Source organism: Cetorhinus maximus, chromosome 16, assembly GCF_964194155.1.
Source record: "Cetorhinus maximus chromosome 16, sCetMax3.hap1.1, whole genome shotgun sequence".
In the NCBI taxonomy this organism is placed as follows: domain Eukaryota; kingdom Metazoa; phylum Chordata; class Chondrichthyes; order Lamniformes; family Cetorhinidae; genus Cetorhinus; species Cetorhinus maximus.
Genome location: NC_135894.1, coordinates 67,794,793 through 67,809,605, shown reverse-complemented (window position 1 = coordinate 67,809,605; position 14,813 = coordinate 67,794,793). Strand labels below are relative to the sequence as shown.

At 43.2% G+C, this 14,813-nt stretch overlaps 1 protein-coding gene across 1 annotated transcript; it reads left to right on the top strand.

The window, feature by feature from the left end:
* Positions 1-3,297: 3,297 nt before the first annotated feature.
* On the top strand, positions 3,298-11,163 carry cox17 (cytochrome c oxidase copper chaperone COX17). Its single transcript, XM_078559967.1, has 3 exons — positions 3,298-3,546; positions 9,492-9,601; positions 10,910-11,163. Exons 1-2 carry the CDS (start codon positions 3,428-3,430, stop codon positions 9,574-9,576), a joined length of 204 nt encoding a protein of 67 aa, XP_078416093.1. The 5' UTR covers positions 3,298-3,427; the 3' UTR covers positions 9,577-9,601; positions 10,910-11,163.
* The last annotated feature ends 3,650 nt before the right edge of the window (positions 11,164-14,813 follow it).

The window sequence follows — 14,813 nt, the reverse complement described above, 5'->3', positions numbered from 1 at the left end:
GATAAAAACAAAAAGCTAAAAGCTACTGCGGATGCTGGAAATCCAAAACAAAACAAAACAAAAACAGAATTACCTGGAAAAACTCAGCAAGGGCGGAGAAGAAATCAGTCAACGTTTCGAGCCTCCATGGCCCTTCGGCAGAACTGCAGCATAGTTTCAACAAGGGAGAAATATAAATTGGTTTAAGGTGGGTGGGGGGCGGGGGGGAAGTGACACATTGAGGGTGTGGTGTGAGCAGATAATCAAAAGATGTCAGAGACAAAAGGGTCAAAGAGGTGTTGAAGGTGGTGGTCTTTGTCTGAGAAAAGTGCTAATTAAGAATGGAATACAGGATATTCAAAGTACAGCTCTAGTGGGGGTGGGGTGGAAAGACTAAAGGTTTTAGTTTTAGATTTAAAAATAATGGAGATAGGTGGGGAAAGAAGAATCTATATAAATTATTGAAAAAAAAAAGCGGGTGGGGGGGGAAAAGAAACGGGGTGGGGATGGGGGGAGGGGGAGTTTAAGATCTAAAGTTGTTGAATTCAATATTCAGCCCAGAGGGCTGTAAAGTGCCTAGTCGGAAGATGAAGTGCTGTTCCTCCAGTTTGCGTTGGGCTTCACTGGAACAATGCAGCAAGCCAAGGACAGACATGTTGGCAAGAGAACAGGGTGGAGTGTTAAAATGGCAAGCGACAGGGAGGTTTGGGTCTTTCTTGCGGACAGACCGCAGGTGTTCCGCAAAACGGTCGCCCAGTTTGCGTTTGGTCTCTCCAATGTAGAGGAGACCGCATTGGGAGCAACGAATGCAGTAGACTAAGTTAGGGGAAATGCAAGTGAAATGCTGCTTCACTTGAAAGGAGTGTTTGGGCCCTTGGACGGTGAGGAGAGAGGAAGTGAAGGGGCAGGTGTTGCATCTTCTGCGTGGGCATGGGGAGGTGCCATAAGTGGGGGTTGAGGAGTAGGGGGTGATGGAGGAGTGGACCAGGGTGTCCCGGAGGGAACGATCCCTACGGAATGCCGTCAAGGGGGGTGAAGGGAAGATGTGTTTGGTGGTGGCATCATGCTGGAGTTGGCGGAAATGGCGGAGGATGATCCTTTGAATGTGGAGGCTGGTGGGGTGATAAGTGAGGACAAGGGGGACCCTATCATGTTTCTGGGAAGGAGGAGAAGGCGTGAGGGAGGATGTGCGGGATATGGGCCGGACACGGTTGAGGGCCCTGTCAACGACCGTGGATGGAAAACCTCGGTTAAGGAAGAAGGAGGACATGTCAGAGGAGCTGTTTTTGAAGGTAGCGTCATCAGAACAGATGCGACGGAGGCGAAGGAACTTCTCTTCCCTTCCTTGACCTCTCTGTCTCAATTTCTGATGATAGACTGTCCACCAATATCCATTACAAGCCTACCGACTCCCACAGCTACCTCGACTACAGCTCCTCACACCCCGCTTCCTGTAAAGACTCCATCCCATTCTCTCAGTTCCTTCGCCTCCGTCGCATCTGTTCTGATGACGCTACCTTCAAAAACAGCTCCTCTGACATGTCCTCCTTCTTCCTTAACCGAGGTTTTCCATCCACGGTCGTTGACAGGGCCCTCAACCGTGTCCGGCCCATATCCCGCGCATCCTCCCTCACGCCTTCTCCTCCTTCCCAGAAACATGATAGGGTCCCCCTTGTCCTCACTTATCACCCCACCAGCCTCCGCATTCAAAGGATCATCCTCCGCCATTTCCGCCAACTCCAGCATGATGCCACCACCAAACACATCTTCCCTTCACCCCCCTTGACGGCATTCCGTAGGGATCGTTCCCTCCGGGACACCCTGGTCCACTCCTCCATCACCCCCTACTCCTCAACCCCCACTTATGGCACCTCCCCATGCCCACGCAGAAGATGCAACACCTGCCCCTTCACTTCCTCTCTCCTCACCGTCCAAGGGCCCAAACACTCCTTTCAAGTGAAGCAGCATTTCACTTGCATTTCCCCTAACTTAGTCTACTGCATTCGTTGCTCCCAATGCGGTCTCCTCTACATTGGAGAGACCAAACGCAAACTGGGCGACCGTTTTGCGGAACACCTGCGGTCTGTCCGCAAGAAAGACCCAAACCTCCCTGTCGCTTGCCATTTTAACACTCCACCCTGTTCTCTTGCCAACATGTCTGTCCTTGGCTTGCTGCATTGTTCCAGTGAAGCCCAACGCAAACTGGAGGAACAGCACCTCATCTTCCGACTAGGCACTTTACAGCCCTCTGGGCTGAATATTGAATTCAACAACTTTAGATCTTAAACTCCCCCTCCCCCCATCCCCACCCCGTTTCTTTTCCCCCCCCCACCCGCTTTTTTTTCAATAATTTATATAGATTCTTCTTTCCCCATCTATTTCCATTATTTTTAAATCTAAAACTAAAACCTTTAGTCTTTCCACCCCACCCCCACTAGAGCTGTACTTTGAATATCCTGTATTCCATTCTTAATTAGCACTTTTCTCAGACAAAGACCACCACCTTCAACACCTCTTTGACCCTTTTGTCTCTGACATCTTTTGATTATCTGCTCACACCACACCCTCAATGTGTCTCTTCCCCCCCGCCCCCCCCCCCCCACCTTAAACCAATTTATATTTCTCCCTTGTTGAAACTATGCTGCAGTTCTGCCGAAGGGCCATGGAGGCTCGAAACGTTGACTGATTTCTTCTCCGCCGATGCTGCCAGACTTGCTGAGTTTTTCCAGGTAATTCTGTTTTTGTTTTGTTTTGAGACTCCCAGACTCCGTTTCCCACAGGCTGTCCGAGAAATCGGAGACAAAAGATGTCCTTTAAGGGACGCAGGTCAGTCAAAATAAAGGACAATCCATTACAATATGGGACAGTTGGTCAACTTGGCAGGAAGACGATGGCATGCTACTCGCCGCCTTCCCATGCCATTTTGCCAGCCTTCCCATTTCAGGCTGTCCCCAAAGAGCTGGTAAAATCCAGCCCGTAGTTTTCCTAATTAAGAGCACAGAAACAAGCCATTCTGCTCAACAGGCAAGGTGTTTGGAGTCCATTCTTCATCTAACTATCAATTCTCCTTTTCAAAAGTGTATTAAAATATACTTTTATTTTGACGATTAATAGGAGAACTGTCCCATCTCATTCCTCTTTGAACATTTCAACATCTGCATACAGTGGCATCTATTACCCGCGCATATCCGCGCAGGTGATGTGCCCGGTCTAAAGTGGTGTGCTCTGGGATTTGTAGTTCAATCTCTGGCGTTCAGTTAGGATCGGGACGGAAGGAGAACTACAAATCCCAGGATTCAGTACGCCCTTAACCTCGTTCCGATCTCTAATGCGTATTGGCGTAGCATTAATGCGGTCGGTGGAAGGTCGCATGAAGGTAGAAAAGCAGATTATACAATTTGGTTCATAACAAAAACAAACCAGCAATTAAATATTATTTTAGACGAAGATGTCTGAATTAACCGTGGTCACATCGTTGGGGACGGTGCCAACTGGACAAGCTGGGGAGAAGAAGCCTTTGAAACCATGTTGTGCATGTCCTGAGACCAAGAAAGTCAGGGATGCCTGGTAATGAGAAACTTTTTCGTGCCTCTATTTATATCTTTATATCGCTGCTGTGAATTGTTCTGTTCTAAAACTGTCTCCAGTTCGCGTACTTTCCGAGTGGACGCATACAGGTCTGATTTGACGCCAGGCTTCATCCTCAGCTGAATTAGTTCCACTCCTACCCGCTAACTTCATTCTCTAATGATAGTTGTACAGATTCAACACTTGCCCTAATAATTGCGAAGGTGTTTATTAGAAGGGCGGGAGGAAATGTCGGATTTTTCAAATGACGTGCTTTGAAACTTATCACTGAAATGTGGACTGTTCGAGCCTGAGCAGGAACTTCCTGCCCTCATCAACTCAGCGAGATTACCACATCAACCATTACTTCTGCAAATTGTTACGCAGTTTACGTAACACTCGTGGAACTCCCATTATAATCGGTGTAGGCGCATAGCTCGAGGACTGGAACTGTAGGGAACAAATTGAACATTTTCAATAACATTGAGCTTATTTCCGTATGACACGTGGAGTCAAGGCCATGTGTTTTATTCAGGTCACTGAAGGTTAGACTTACACTTGGAGTGTAAGTTGTCCGGAAGAGAGAATATGGGTCTGGTGAGAAAGACAAAGAAGGTCTAAAGGAGAGTTGTTAAAGTGGCAAACAGATTTCGTGGCTTGGAAGCCAAGGTCCATAAAGCCACAGTGGAGTTGGGGAGTCGTGTTTGATGGTAGTGGCCAAGGTACTGGGGTGAGGAGGGTAGGTGATAAGCTAGAGGACAAATGAAGTTTAATGACAGAAAGTTAGTGATTTGGGGGCATATCCCAGAATCCAAGATCTGTGGGAAGGACTAACATGATCAGTAAATGGCTACAATTGAGGGAGTTAATTGTCAGCAAATGCTTCTAAGGCCATTGCATGGCCTTCAAGGAGGACATTGAGTGAAAAGTGGTGTGGTTGTGTACAGTTTCCATTGAGGACTGGCGGGGTATGGAAAAGCAGCAAAATATTACAAGATGGGATGAGATGCTGTCCCACCTTCTCACTAGTCAGCACCACCATGCATGTAAAAGAATTCCAAAGCAGGACCTGGAAATGCTCCAAACTGTCTAACTGTGGAAGGAAATGTTTATAACTGAAAGAGGGCAGGCAGTAATTTAGGAACAGACTGTGTGGAGCTCAGGAAGGACTCAGTGTCAGTCATGGAGATCATAGGGTGTTTTAACCATGGCACGCCAATCCCGATGGTGGAACCGGAAGTGGGCTGTACTTCTGCTCTCTCCCTTTTTTGCTGGTTCTCATGCCGTTCCTATTAAAGTTTAAACAGCCACAGCTCTGCCAAGCGCCAGTGCCCATCTTCTATGATGTCTTCCTTCAATGGCTGCGTCCTGACCAACCTTCTCCTGCTGTTGCTGCCTGTTGTTGACTGGCAAGAACCCTCTTTTGTTGTCTTCTCCTGTTCCTGAGGTTGCAAGAATATTGGTTGCATGAGGCCCAGGGGTATTGTAGCAATTGAACTGTATGATGAAGGCAAATAGTGATATGAGAACAAGAGTGTCCATGGATTTCAACCATAGAACTGATGAGCAGAACTGATAAGCACCGGGCACTGCACGTGCTTTTGGAGACATTGCAAAAATATTCATTAAGGTTTTTATCTAGAACCCGTAACCATCCACCGTCATCCTGACAGCTTCACGCTTGTCCCCTTCAACCTCCCCCCATCCCCTCAAATTACCCTGGACCCTGTCACCATCTGATTGGAAATGCCATCTCTTCCCCTCTGAGCCTGCACCCGTTCCCCTTCTGGTCCCATACCCTCCCCAAATCATCCTTAGAGTTTTTGTTAGGTCCCATGACCTGCCTACAACATATTTGGTTATTGCAACTTCAGGTTAGATCTGCTGATACCCCCCACCCCCACCAAATTGACCTCCGTCTTCTGACTGTTAACGTTCCCTCTGCCAGTCAATGCCATGTGGACAGTACTGACCCTGCCTTTTAGGCCCCTCATTTTCTCACATTGACTGATTGCTTGTCTGTACCACACCCCTAACAAATTTGATTGAATTTTTTGAGGAGGTGACCATTTGTGTAGATGGGGGTAGCGCTGTTGATGTAGTCTTCGTGGATTTCAGTAAGGCTTTTGACAAGTTCCTGCATGGGAGAATGGTCAAGAAGGTAAGAGCACATGGGATCCATGGCAATTTGGCAAATTGGATCCAAAATTGGCTTAGTGGCAGGAGGCAGAGAGTGATGTTTTCACAAGGATTGGTGCTGGGACTCTTACTGTTTATAGTATACATTAAAGATTTAGGTGTCAACATAGGAGGTATGATCAGTAAGTTCGCAGATGACATGAAAATTGGTGATGTCGTAAATTGTGAGGAGGAAAGCCTTAGTTTACGGGGTGATATAGATGGGCTGGTAAAATGGGCAGAGCAGTGGCAAATGGAATTTAATCCTGAGAAGTGTGAGGTGATGCATTTTGGGAGGGCTAACATGGCAAGGGAATACACAATGAATGATAGGACCCTAGAAAGTACAGAGGATCTTGGTGTACATGTCCATAGATCCCTGAAGGCAGCAGCACAGGTAGATAAGGTGGTTAAGAAGACTTATGGGATACTTGCCTTTATTAGATCCCTGAAGGCAGCAGCACAGGTAGATAAGGTGGTTAAGAAGACTTATGGGATACTTGCCTTTATTACCCAAGGCATATAATATAAGAGCAGGGAGGTTATGTTGGAGCTGTATAAAATGCTAGTTAGGCCACAGCTGGAGTACTGTGTACAGTCCTGGTCGCCACATTATAGGAAGGATGTGATTGCACTGGAGAGGGTACAGAGCAGATTCACCAGGATGTTGCCTGAGCTGGAGTGTTTCAGCTATGAAGAGAGACTGGTTAGGGTAGGGTTGTTTTCCTTAGAGCAGAGAAGGCTGAGGGGGAACCTGATAGAGGTATACAATATTATGAGGGGCATCGATAGGAAAGATAGGAAGAAACTCTTCCCCTTAGAGGAGGTGTCAGTAACCAGGGGGCATGGATTTCAGGTAAGGGGCAGGAGGTTTAGGTGGGACCTGAGGAAAAAAATTTTCACACAGGGCGGTTGGAATCTGGAGAACACTGCCTGAGGGGGTGGTAGAGAATTGAACGCTCACAACATTTAAGAAGTATTTAGATGAGCACTTGAAACACCAAAGCATACAGGGCTACAGGCCTAGTGCTGGAAAATGGGATCAGAATAGATAGGTGCTTGATGGCAGGCACGGACACGAAGGGCCTGTTGTGCTGTATAACTATGACTCTATGAGATGCCAGACCCATCTCACTTTCTTCCTCCATGCCCCCCCCCCGACCACACTCTCTGGAACCCTCGGTTGGATCCCTCTTCTACTCCTCCATGCCTGATACCTACCCCACTCACCCCTGACTCGCCCTTGCCAGTCCTGAGTCTCCGTGCAAGTTACCGTTCTCCAGCTCCCCTCCCTTGAGTAAATTGGGCCTCTGTTGTCTGCGGTTTGGAAGAATGAAACACAATATTCTGAAGGGGCTTGACAGGGTAGACACTGAGGTGTTTCTGTTGGTTGGGGAATATAGAACGTGGGCACAGTCTCAGGATAAATGGTCAATCATTTAGGACTGAGGTAAGGAGAAATTTCCTCACTCAAAGGGTTGTGAATCTTTGGAATTCTCTACTCCAGGGGATTGTGGATATTTCAACGATGAATATATTTAAGCCTGGGAAAGACAGATTTTTGGTGTCTCAGGAAATCGAGGGATGTGAGGAGTGGACGGGAAATAGATTTGAAGCCCAAGATCAGCCATAATCGCATTGAATGGCAGAGCAGGATCGTTGGGTTGTATGGTCTTCTCGTGCTGCTATCTCGTTCTTGAGTAAAAGTGCATTGAGTACCCACAAAACAAAACAAAAGGGCTTTAAAATTTCATAAGTTATATAAGGTTGTTGGCTTTTGGCTCAGTGCTAGTACTTTGGCCTCTGAGTCAGTAAGTTATGGGTTTACATCCCACTTCAGAGACTTCAACACACAATCTAGGTTGTTGGAGGTGCTGTCTTTTGGATGAGACATTAAACTGAGGTCCTGTCTACCCTTTTGGGTGGGGTGAACAATCTAATGGCTCTGTTAAGAAGACAAGCAGGTACTTCTCTTTGATGTCCTGCATAATAGTTATCCCTCAACTAATGCCACCAAAACAAAAACTGGTCAATATCACATTGCTGTTTGTGAAACTTACTGTCCACAAATTGGCTGGTGAATTTCCTTCATTACAACAGTGACTACTGTATATTTCAAAGTACTTCATTGACTGTAATGCACTTTAGAATATCTTGCGTCGTGGATGGCGCTATATCAATTCAAATTTTTCTTTGCGTAACTGCCTTTTACTTCAAGTAATCCTAATGATGTAGAGCCACCCAGAATTTTGGTTCTGGAAAAGTATATAGATTTAAATGACTTTTCCGAGCTAACTTTACATGACCAGTCTTTTTACCACCTTGAAATAAAGAAAGACGTGCATTTCTATAGTGACATAGATGCCCAAAAGCACTTTACAGCCAACTAAGTCCTTTTCAAGTGCAGTCACTGTTGTTACACAGGAAATGCAGCAGCCAATTTTCACACAGCAAGTTCCTGCAAACAGCAATGCGATAACAATCAGATGACGTGTTGGTGATGTTGACTGAGGATTACATATTGGCCAGGCCACCAGGGATAACTACCCTGATTTTTGAAATAGTGCTGTGGAATCTTTTACCTCCATCTGAGAGGGCTAACAGGATCTTGGTTTAAGGTCTCATCTGAAAAACAGCACATCAAGCAGTACAGTGCTCCATCAGTCCTGCACTGGAGTGTTGGCCTTGATTTTTGGGCTCAATAGCATTGAATTCAGTGTTTTGTAATTGTTCTTGGATGCACACATATACACATAAATATATATACATTGTGGTGGGAGATGCCTTCTTGAACCGCTGCAGTATGTGTGGTGGAGATGCTGCGACAGTATTGTGAAATAGGGAGTTACAGGATTTTAACCCAGAGACGATGAAGGAATATTTATTTATTTCCAAATCATATGAAAATTTGCCATATAATGGATTATATAGAATGAATTTAATCTCTTCTGGAAAAATTCTGTAGAACTTTTCCTTATACCTCTCCTCCTAGAATAATCTGTTAAAATTCTTGTTTTTATGCTTGTGCCTCAAGTACTGATATCTAGCCTGTGGCATATTTATAGAGATCATTATGCCCCCAATGCCACAGAGCAAATTTGGGCTAGGATGAAACCTCAAACCAAAATATTGCACATCATAACCTGTACATGTTATTTTGAGAGTTAATTTACACTAACAAGGTCATAATACATCTGGGGGCTCTTATGTGAAGAATACAGTGGTGATGGTGAATTTAGTTTCTTATCAGGTGCTTTGATTCTGTTTCCTTTTGGCTGTGCTTCCTAATGAAATATTGTTCTGGTGGAGGTTCCATTGAAATAATGGTAGATGCCAAAGTAATTTTATTTTCCATTATTGAAATCACATAATTGGACAATGTTATAGCTAGCAAAAAATACCAAACCAAAAAGACAGGAATGGAGACTGAATTAAAAGACTGCTCTATGTATGATTACTCTTCTCCACTTTGTGGTTTCTGTGTTCAACATTTAAACAATCCCTCCCTGCTCCAAAAAAATCTAGAAATGTTTACTTAAGAGTAGTTGTACAAAATTATTTCTCAGAAACAAACAATTTTATTGAAAAAATATCTTGATTCCGTTCTGAAATGCAGATCCATTCAAAAGCAGGTATGCTTTTCTTGCTACACAAAATAATATTTACGGAAGCTTAATGGTAGTAAAAGCAGCAAGTCAGTGAAGATTTTTGGTTTTTGCGTTTTTAATAATTCAAACCAATCTGCTTAATATTAATTCTGTTTGCAGTATAATTGAGAAAGGGGAGGAGAACTGCAAAGACTTGATTGAAGCTCATAAAGAGTGCATGAGGGCATTGGGATTTAAGATCTGACGAAATGGTGTTTTGGAGATGTGGGGTGAGTACTAATCCTCTCCTTTCTAGCACTCTTTCTAAGTTTGATTTGTCTAAACCATACAATTTACAGTGATTTATATGAGTAATTACTCTCAAAATGCATACAATTTGTATTATGGTAATCATGTTGAATTCTTTTTCCCCTAGAAATAGGCATAGGATATTTTAGCAATACTTCCTGATTTGGGTACTAGGCAACTATTAAGCATGCACCATGCTTTCAATATTTGAATTTTTGTTTTTAATAGTAGCACACTCTTATTTGACTTTAACAGCAGTATCACAGTCTTAACTAACATTTGCATATGGATATCTTTTATAATGTTGTTTGGTTTGGATATACTATCTGAAGTAATGAAGCTAGTTAGGGTTTCTTGGCTTCCTGTCCCATTCTCCGTCATCATTCTATGATTGACCAAGTGGAGGGAGAGCAGAGGAGCCAGCCAATCTTAAGGTGACAAACAATGGAGAAAATAGCTGTTAGCTTTTAGCCTAGTTGTAGTTGAGCTTTGTGTAGTGATACAAGTTTATTTTAATGAGTTGAAATATTCAGTAAAGATCAGCTCTTGTTATTTTAAAATTTAATTACCATTTCTTTTTGATGTTCTTTCCTTCTGAAAGCATTGATTTTCTTGACCTCTTTCTAGTTGCATGTCTCAAGTGACAATGATTTTGTCTTAACTATTGTAGACAAAAGGACACCTGCCTGTTTGACCTTGGAGTCATAGAAGCTTAGCGTTGCAGTAAGAGAGAAAAACTTTTGATTTTTTTCATAACTACAAAATTCTTTGACAAAATAAGAAACATAATTACTTTCCAAACCTCTGGGTGCTCTCGACATCCGTAGTGTGTTGGCTTCTCTATTAGAGACCTGGCCATTATTTTGTCAATCATCAGATCATGCCAACAGTTAAATTAAAATATGTCCATTATGTTTTAAAAATGCAATACATCTTAGATCTTTAATAGTTGTGAATCTACCATTAACTGTGCCTGTGTACTTAAAACCTGATTAAAGTAGAGAAGTGCTCCACTACAGTTTGAACTTTTTTTACTTGTGGAATCATTGTCTATAGCCTTACCCAATATGCAAGCGTTGGTCCTTACAAGGATAAACAGAGTAGCCCGATTGTACTTCACTTGGAAATTAATGAAACCAGGTGGTTTGATGGAATGCTGACCTTACCAATTTAAATTGTGTAAATTCAATACCTACAGAATGTTGGGTTAGTTTATACTAAATATACATATTTTTGTGATTTAACCACACTACACCTGTCTTAAAATTGTGTATTTTTTCACTAAACAGGATTGTGTTTTGGATTAAATTAATGTGTGCTGTGCTGCCTGAAGCTGAATGAAGATGAGTTGTATGTGGATACATTGCTACACAAATGATCTATTACGACAAAAGCTGGAACTGAAAACTCGCCTTCAGTAATTTATTCCAAAAAGTAGTCAGATGGTCACTATTGTTTCTGCTTTTTCTTGTCCAGTTATATAAAATCAAAGATACTTGAAAATTTGTTAGACTTATCCTTTAATAAAAGTTTGAAACTGTCACTTTGGTCCTACTTCATTTTATATATGGTTGACAAACCTGCCATTTATCAATATAAAAGCTAAATACTGTGGATGCTGAAAATCTAAAACAAAAACAAAAATAGCTGGAAAAACACAGCAGGTGTGACAGCATCTGTGGAGAGGAAGACAGAGTTAACGTTTCGAGTCCGTATGACTCTTCATCAGAACTAAAGAAAAATAGGAATGAGGTGAAATATAAGCTGTTTGAGGGAGGCGGGACAGGTGGAGCTGGATAGAGGGCCAGTGATAGATGGAGGCAGAGAAGAGATTGCCAAAGACGTCATAAACAAAAGGACAAAGGGGTGTTGATGGTGGTGATATTAGCTAAGGGTAGAAGCAGGACGAGCAAGTGACAGATGGACCTAGTGGAGGCGGGGTAGGGGGAAGGGATCGAAATAGGCGAAAAGGTGGAGATAAAAAAATGGATGGAAATGAATTAAAAATAATAATAGAAATAGGTAGGAAAAGAAAAATATATTTTAAAAATATATAAATTATTAGAAAAAAGGGGGGTCGGAAAGGGGGTGGGGATGGAGGAGAGAATTCATGATCTGAAGTTGTTGAACTCAATGTTAAGTCCGGAAGGCTGTAAAGTACCTAGTTGGAAGATGAGGTGCTGTTCCTTCAGTTTGCGTTGAGCTTCACTGGAACGTTGCAGCAGGCCAAGGACGGATATCTGGGCATGAGAGCAGGGTGGTATGTTGAAATGGCAAGTGACAGGGAGGTCTGGGTCATGCTTGTAAACAGACCAAAGGTGTTCCGCAAAGCAGTCACCCAGTCTGTGTTTGGTGTCTCTAATGTAGAGGAGATCGCATTGGGAGCAGCGAATGCAGTAGACTAAATTGAGGGAAGTGCAAGTGAAGCGCTGCTTCACTTGAAATGAGTGTTTGGGCCCTTGGACGATGAGGAGGGGGGATGTAAAGGGGCAGGTGTTGCATCTTCTGCGGTTGCATGGGAAGATACCGTGGGAGGGGGTTGAGGTGTAGGGGGTAATGGAGGAGTGGACCAAAGTGTCTCGGAGGGAACGGCCCCTATGGAATGCCGACAGGGGGTGATGGGAAGATGTGTTTGGTGGTGGCATCATGCTGAAGTTGGCGGAATTATTATTTTTAGTTCATTTCCATCCATTGCTTTATCTCCACCTTTTAGCCTATTTTGATCCCTTCCCCCTACCCCACCCCCACTAGGGCCATCTGTCGCTTGCTCGTCCTGCTTCTACCCTTAATGTCACCATTAGCACATCCTTTAGCTAATATCACCACCATCAACACCCCTTTGTCCTTTTGTCTATGGCATCTTTGGCAATCTCTTCTTTGCTTCCACCTATCACTGGCCCTCTATCCAGCTTCACCTGTCCCGTCCTCCTCAAGCAGCTTCTATTTCACCTTATTCCTATTTTTCTTTAGTTCTGATGAAGAGTCATACGGACTCGAAACGTTAACTCTGTCTTCCTCTCCACAGATGCTGTCACACCTACTGTGTTTTTCCAGCTATTTTTGTTATTGTTTTTGCTGCCATTTATCAATATATTGTGATTCTATTTTCAAGTTGCGCACACAATGTCATAAGCTTGTATCACAAAATTCAGCGGCTATGTTGCAGAAACCTTACTTGTACTTTGTAGTTTTGTAGCTGGGTTGCAAATGGATGTTTATAAGACCATGTTGGGGCAGAAGTAGTCCATTCGGACCATCGAATCTGCTCCGCCATTGAATGAGATCATGGCTGATCTGATAATCCTCAACCCTACTTTCCTGCCTTTTCCCCATAACCCTTGATCTCCTTACTGATTAAAAATCTGTCTATCTCTGCCTTGAATATACTTAACGACCCAGCCTCTACAGCCCACTGTGGTAAAGAATTCCACAGATTACCTACCCTATGAGAAAAGAAATTCCTCCTCATTTCTGTCTTAGATGGGTGCCCCCTCACTCTGAGATTATGCCCTCTGGTCCTAGACTCACCGACAAGGGGAAACAACCTCTCAGCATCTACCCTATCAAGCCCCCTAAGAATCTTATATGTTTCAATAAGGTCACCCCTTTCTTCTAAACTCCAATGAGTACAGGCCCAATCTACTCAATGTCTCCTCATAAGAAAATCCCTCCATACCTGGGATCAATCTAGTGAACCTTCTCTGGACTGCCTCCAATGCCAGTATATCTTTCCTTAGATAAAGGGACCAAACTGTTCACAGTATTATAGGTGCAGTCATAACTCGTGCCTTGTATAGTTTTAGCACGACTTCCCTATTTTTATACTCTACTCCCTTTGAAATAAAGGCCAACATTCCATTTGCCTTACCTATTACCTGCTGAACTTGTATGCTAGCTTTTTGTGATTCATGCATGAGGACCCCCAAATTCCTCTGGGCTGCAGCTTTCTTCAGTCTTTCTCAATTTAAGTAATATTCAGCTCCTTTATTCTTCCTGCCAAAGTGCATAACCTCACATTTTCCCACATCAAATTCCATCTGCCACGTTTTTGCCCACTCACTTAACCAGTCGATATCCCTCTGTAGACTGTGTCATCCTCACCACCTGCCTTCCCACCTATTTTTGTGACCCGCAAACTTGGTGACAGTACGTTCATTTCCCTCATCCAAGTCATTAATATATATTGTAAATAATTGTTGCCCCAGCACTGATCCCTGTGGCACTCCCACTAGTTACAGGTTGCCATCCTGAAAATGCCCCCCACCCCATATCCCAACACTCTGTCTCCTATTAGTTAGCCAGTCCTCTATTCATGCTAGTATACTACCCCCAACACCATAAGAAAATTCTAGAAGTCAGTTTGCTACGTTACTGACAAAACGCTATTAGCTCTTGATGCCCATTGCAGTAGCTCTGGGGTTCAAGCCACCTCCGCTTGAAATTTTATCATTGCTGTAGATCGTGCCTGCTATTCCATTATCTGCATACCAGGTGATGAAAATTTTAATAGAAAAGGCTATCAATTTGGCTGGTTCCCTTCACTTTAAAATGCAATGGTGGTGCAACAGTTTAGGATGTTTTATATTCAACTGTACTACAGCACAATAGTGAGGTCAGTAAGAGTTTGCTTTGTACTAGTTGCAGGTGATGTGCTTGTGAGAATATCTCAAGATAGTTTGATACCAAATGACAAACTTGCAGTTCCGATAGAAATATAATACAGCTTGTATAACTGCCTTGTTTTTGTGACTAGATAGGTTTATTTTATCTAAACTAATTATCTACATAAACTCACTTAAATACTTAGAGCAAAAGTTGCAGGACATGGGGAAAGAACTGGGAAAGGGACTAACTGGATTGCTCTTTGAAAGAGCCAGTATAGACTCAATGAGATGAATGACCTCTTCTGGTGCTCTACTATTCTATGACTGACTTAGAAGGCTCAAACCAGTCTTCTTATAAGTTGTTTTGCCTTGTTATTGCTATTTAATATTTGGCTGTGAAAAATAACCTCCCATCATTTTTATGTTGTGTTGAAGTCTTTTGTGCCTGATGGATCTTGTAGATTGGTTATAACTTGGAATTCCTTATTTTGAATACAGGTTCACAATATGCAATCAACACCGTCAAAATAACTCCCATGTTGGTTTGGCAAGCCGTTTGCATCTAAGGCAAACTCCACAGCAATATAAC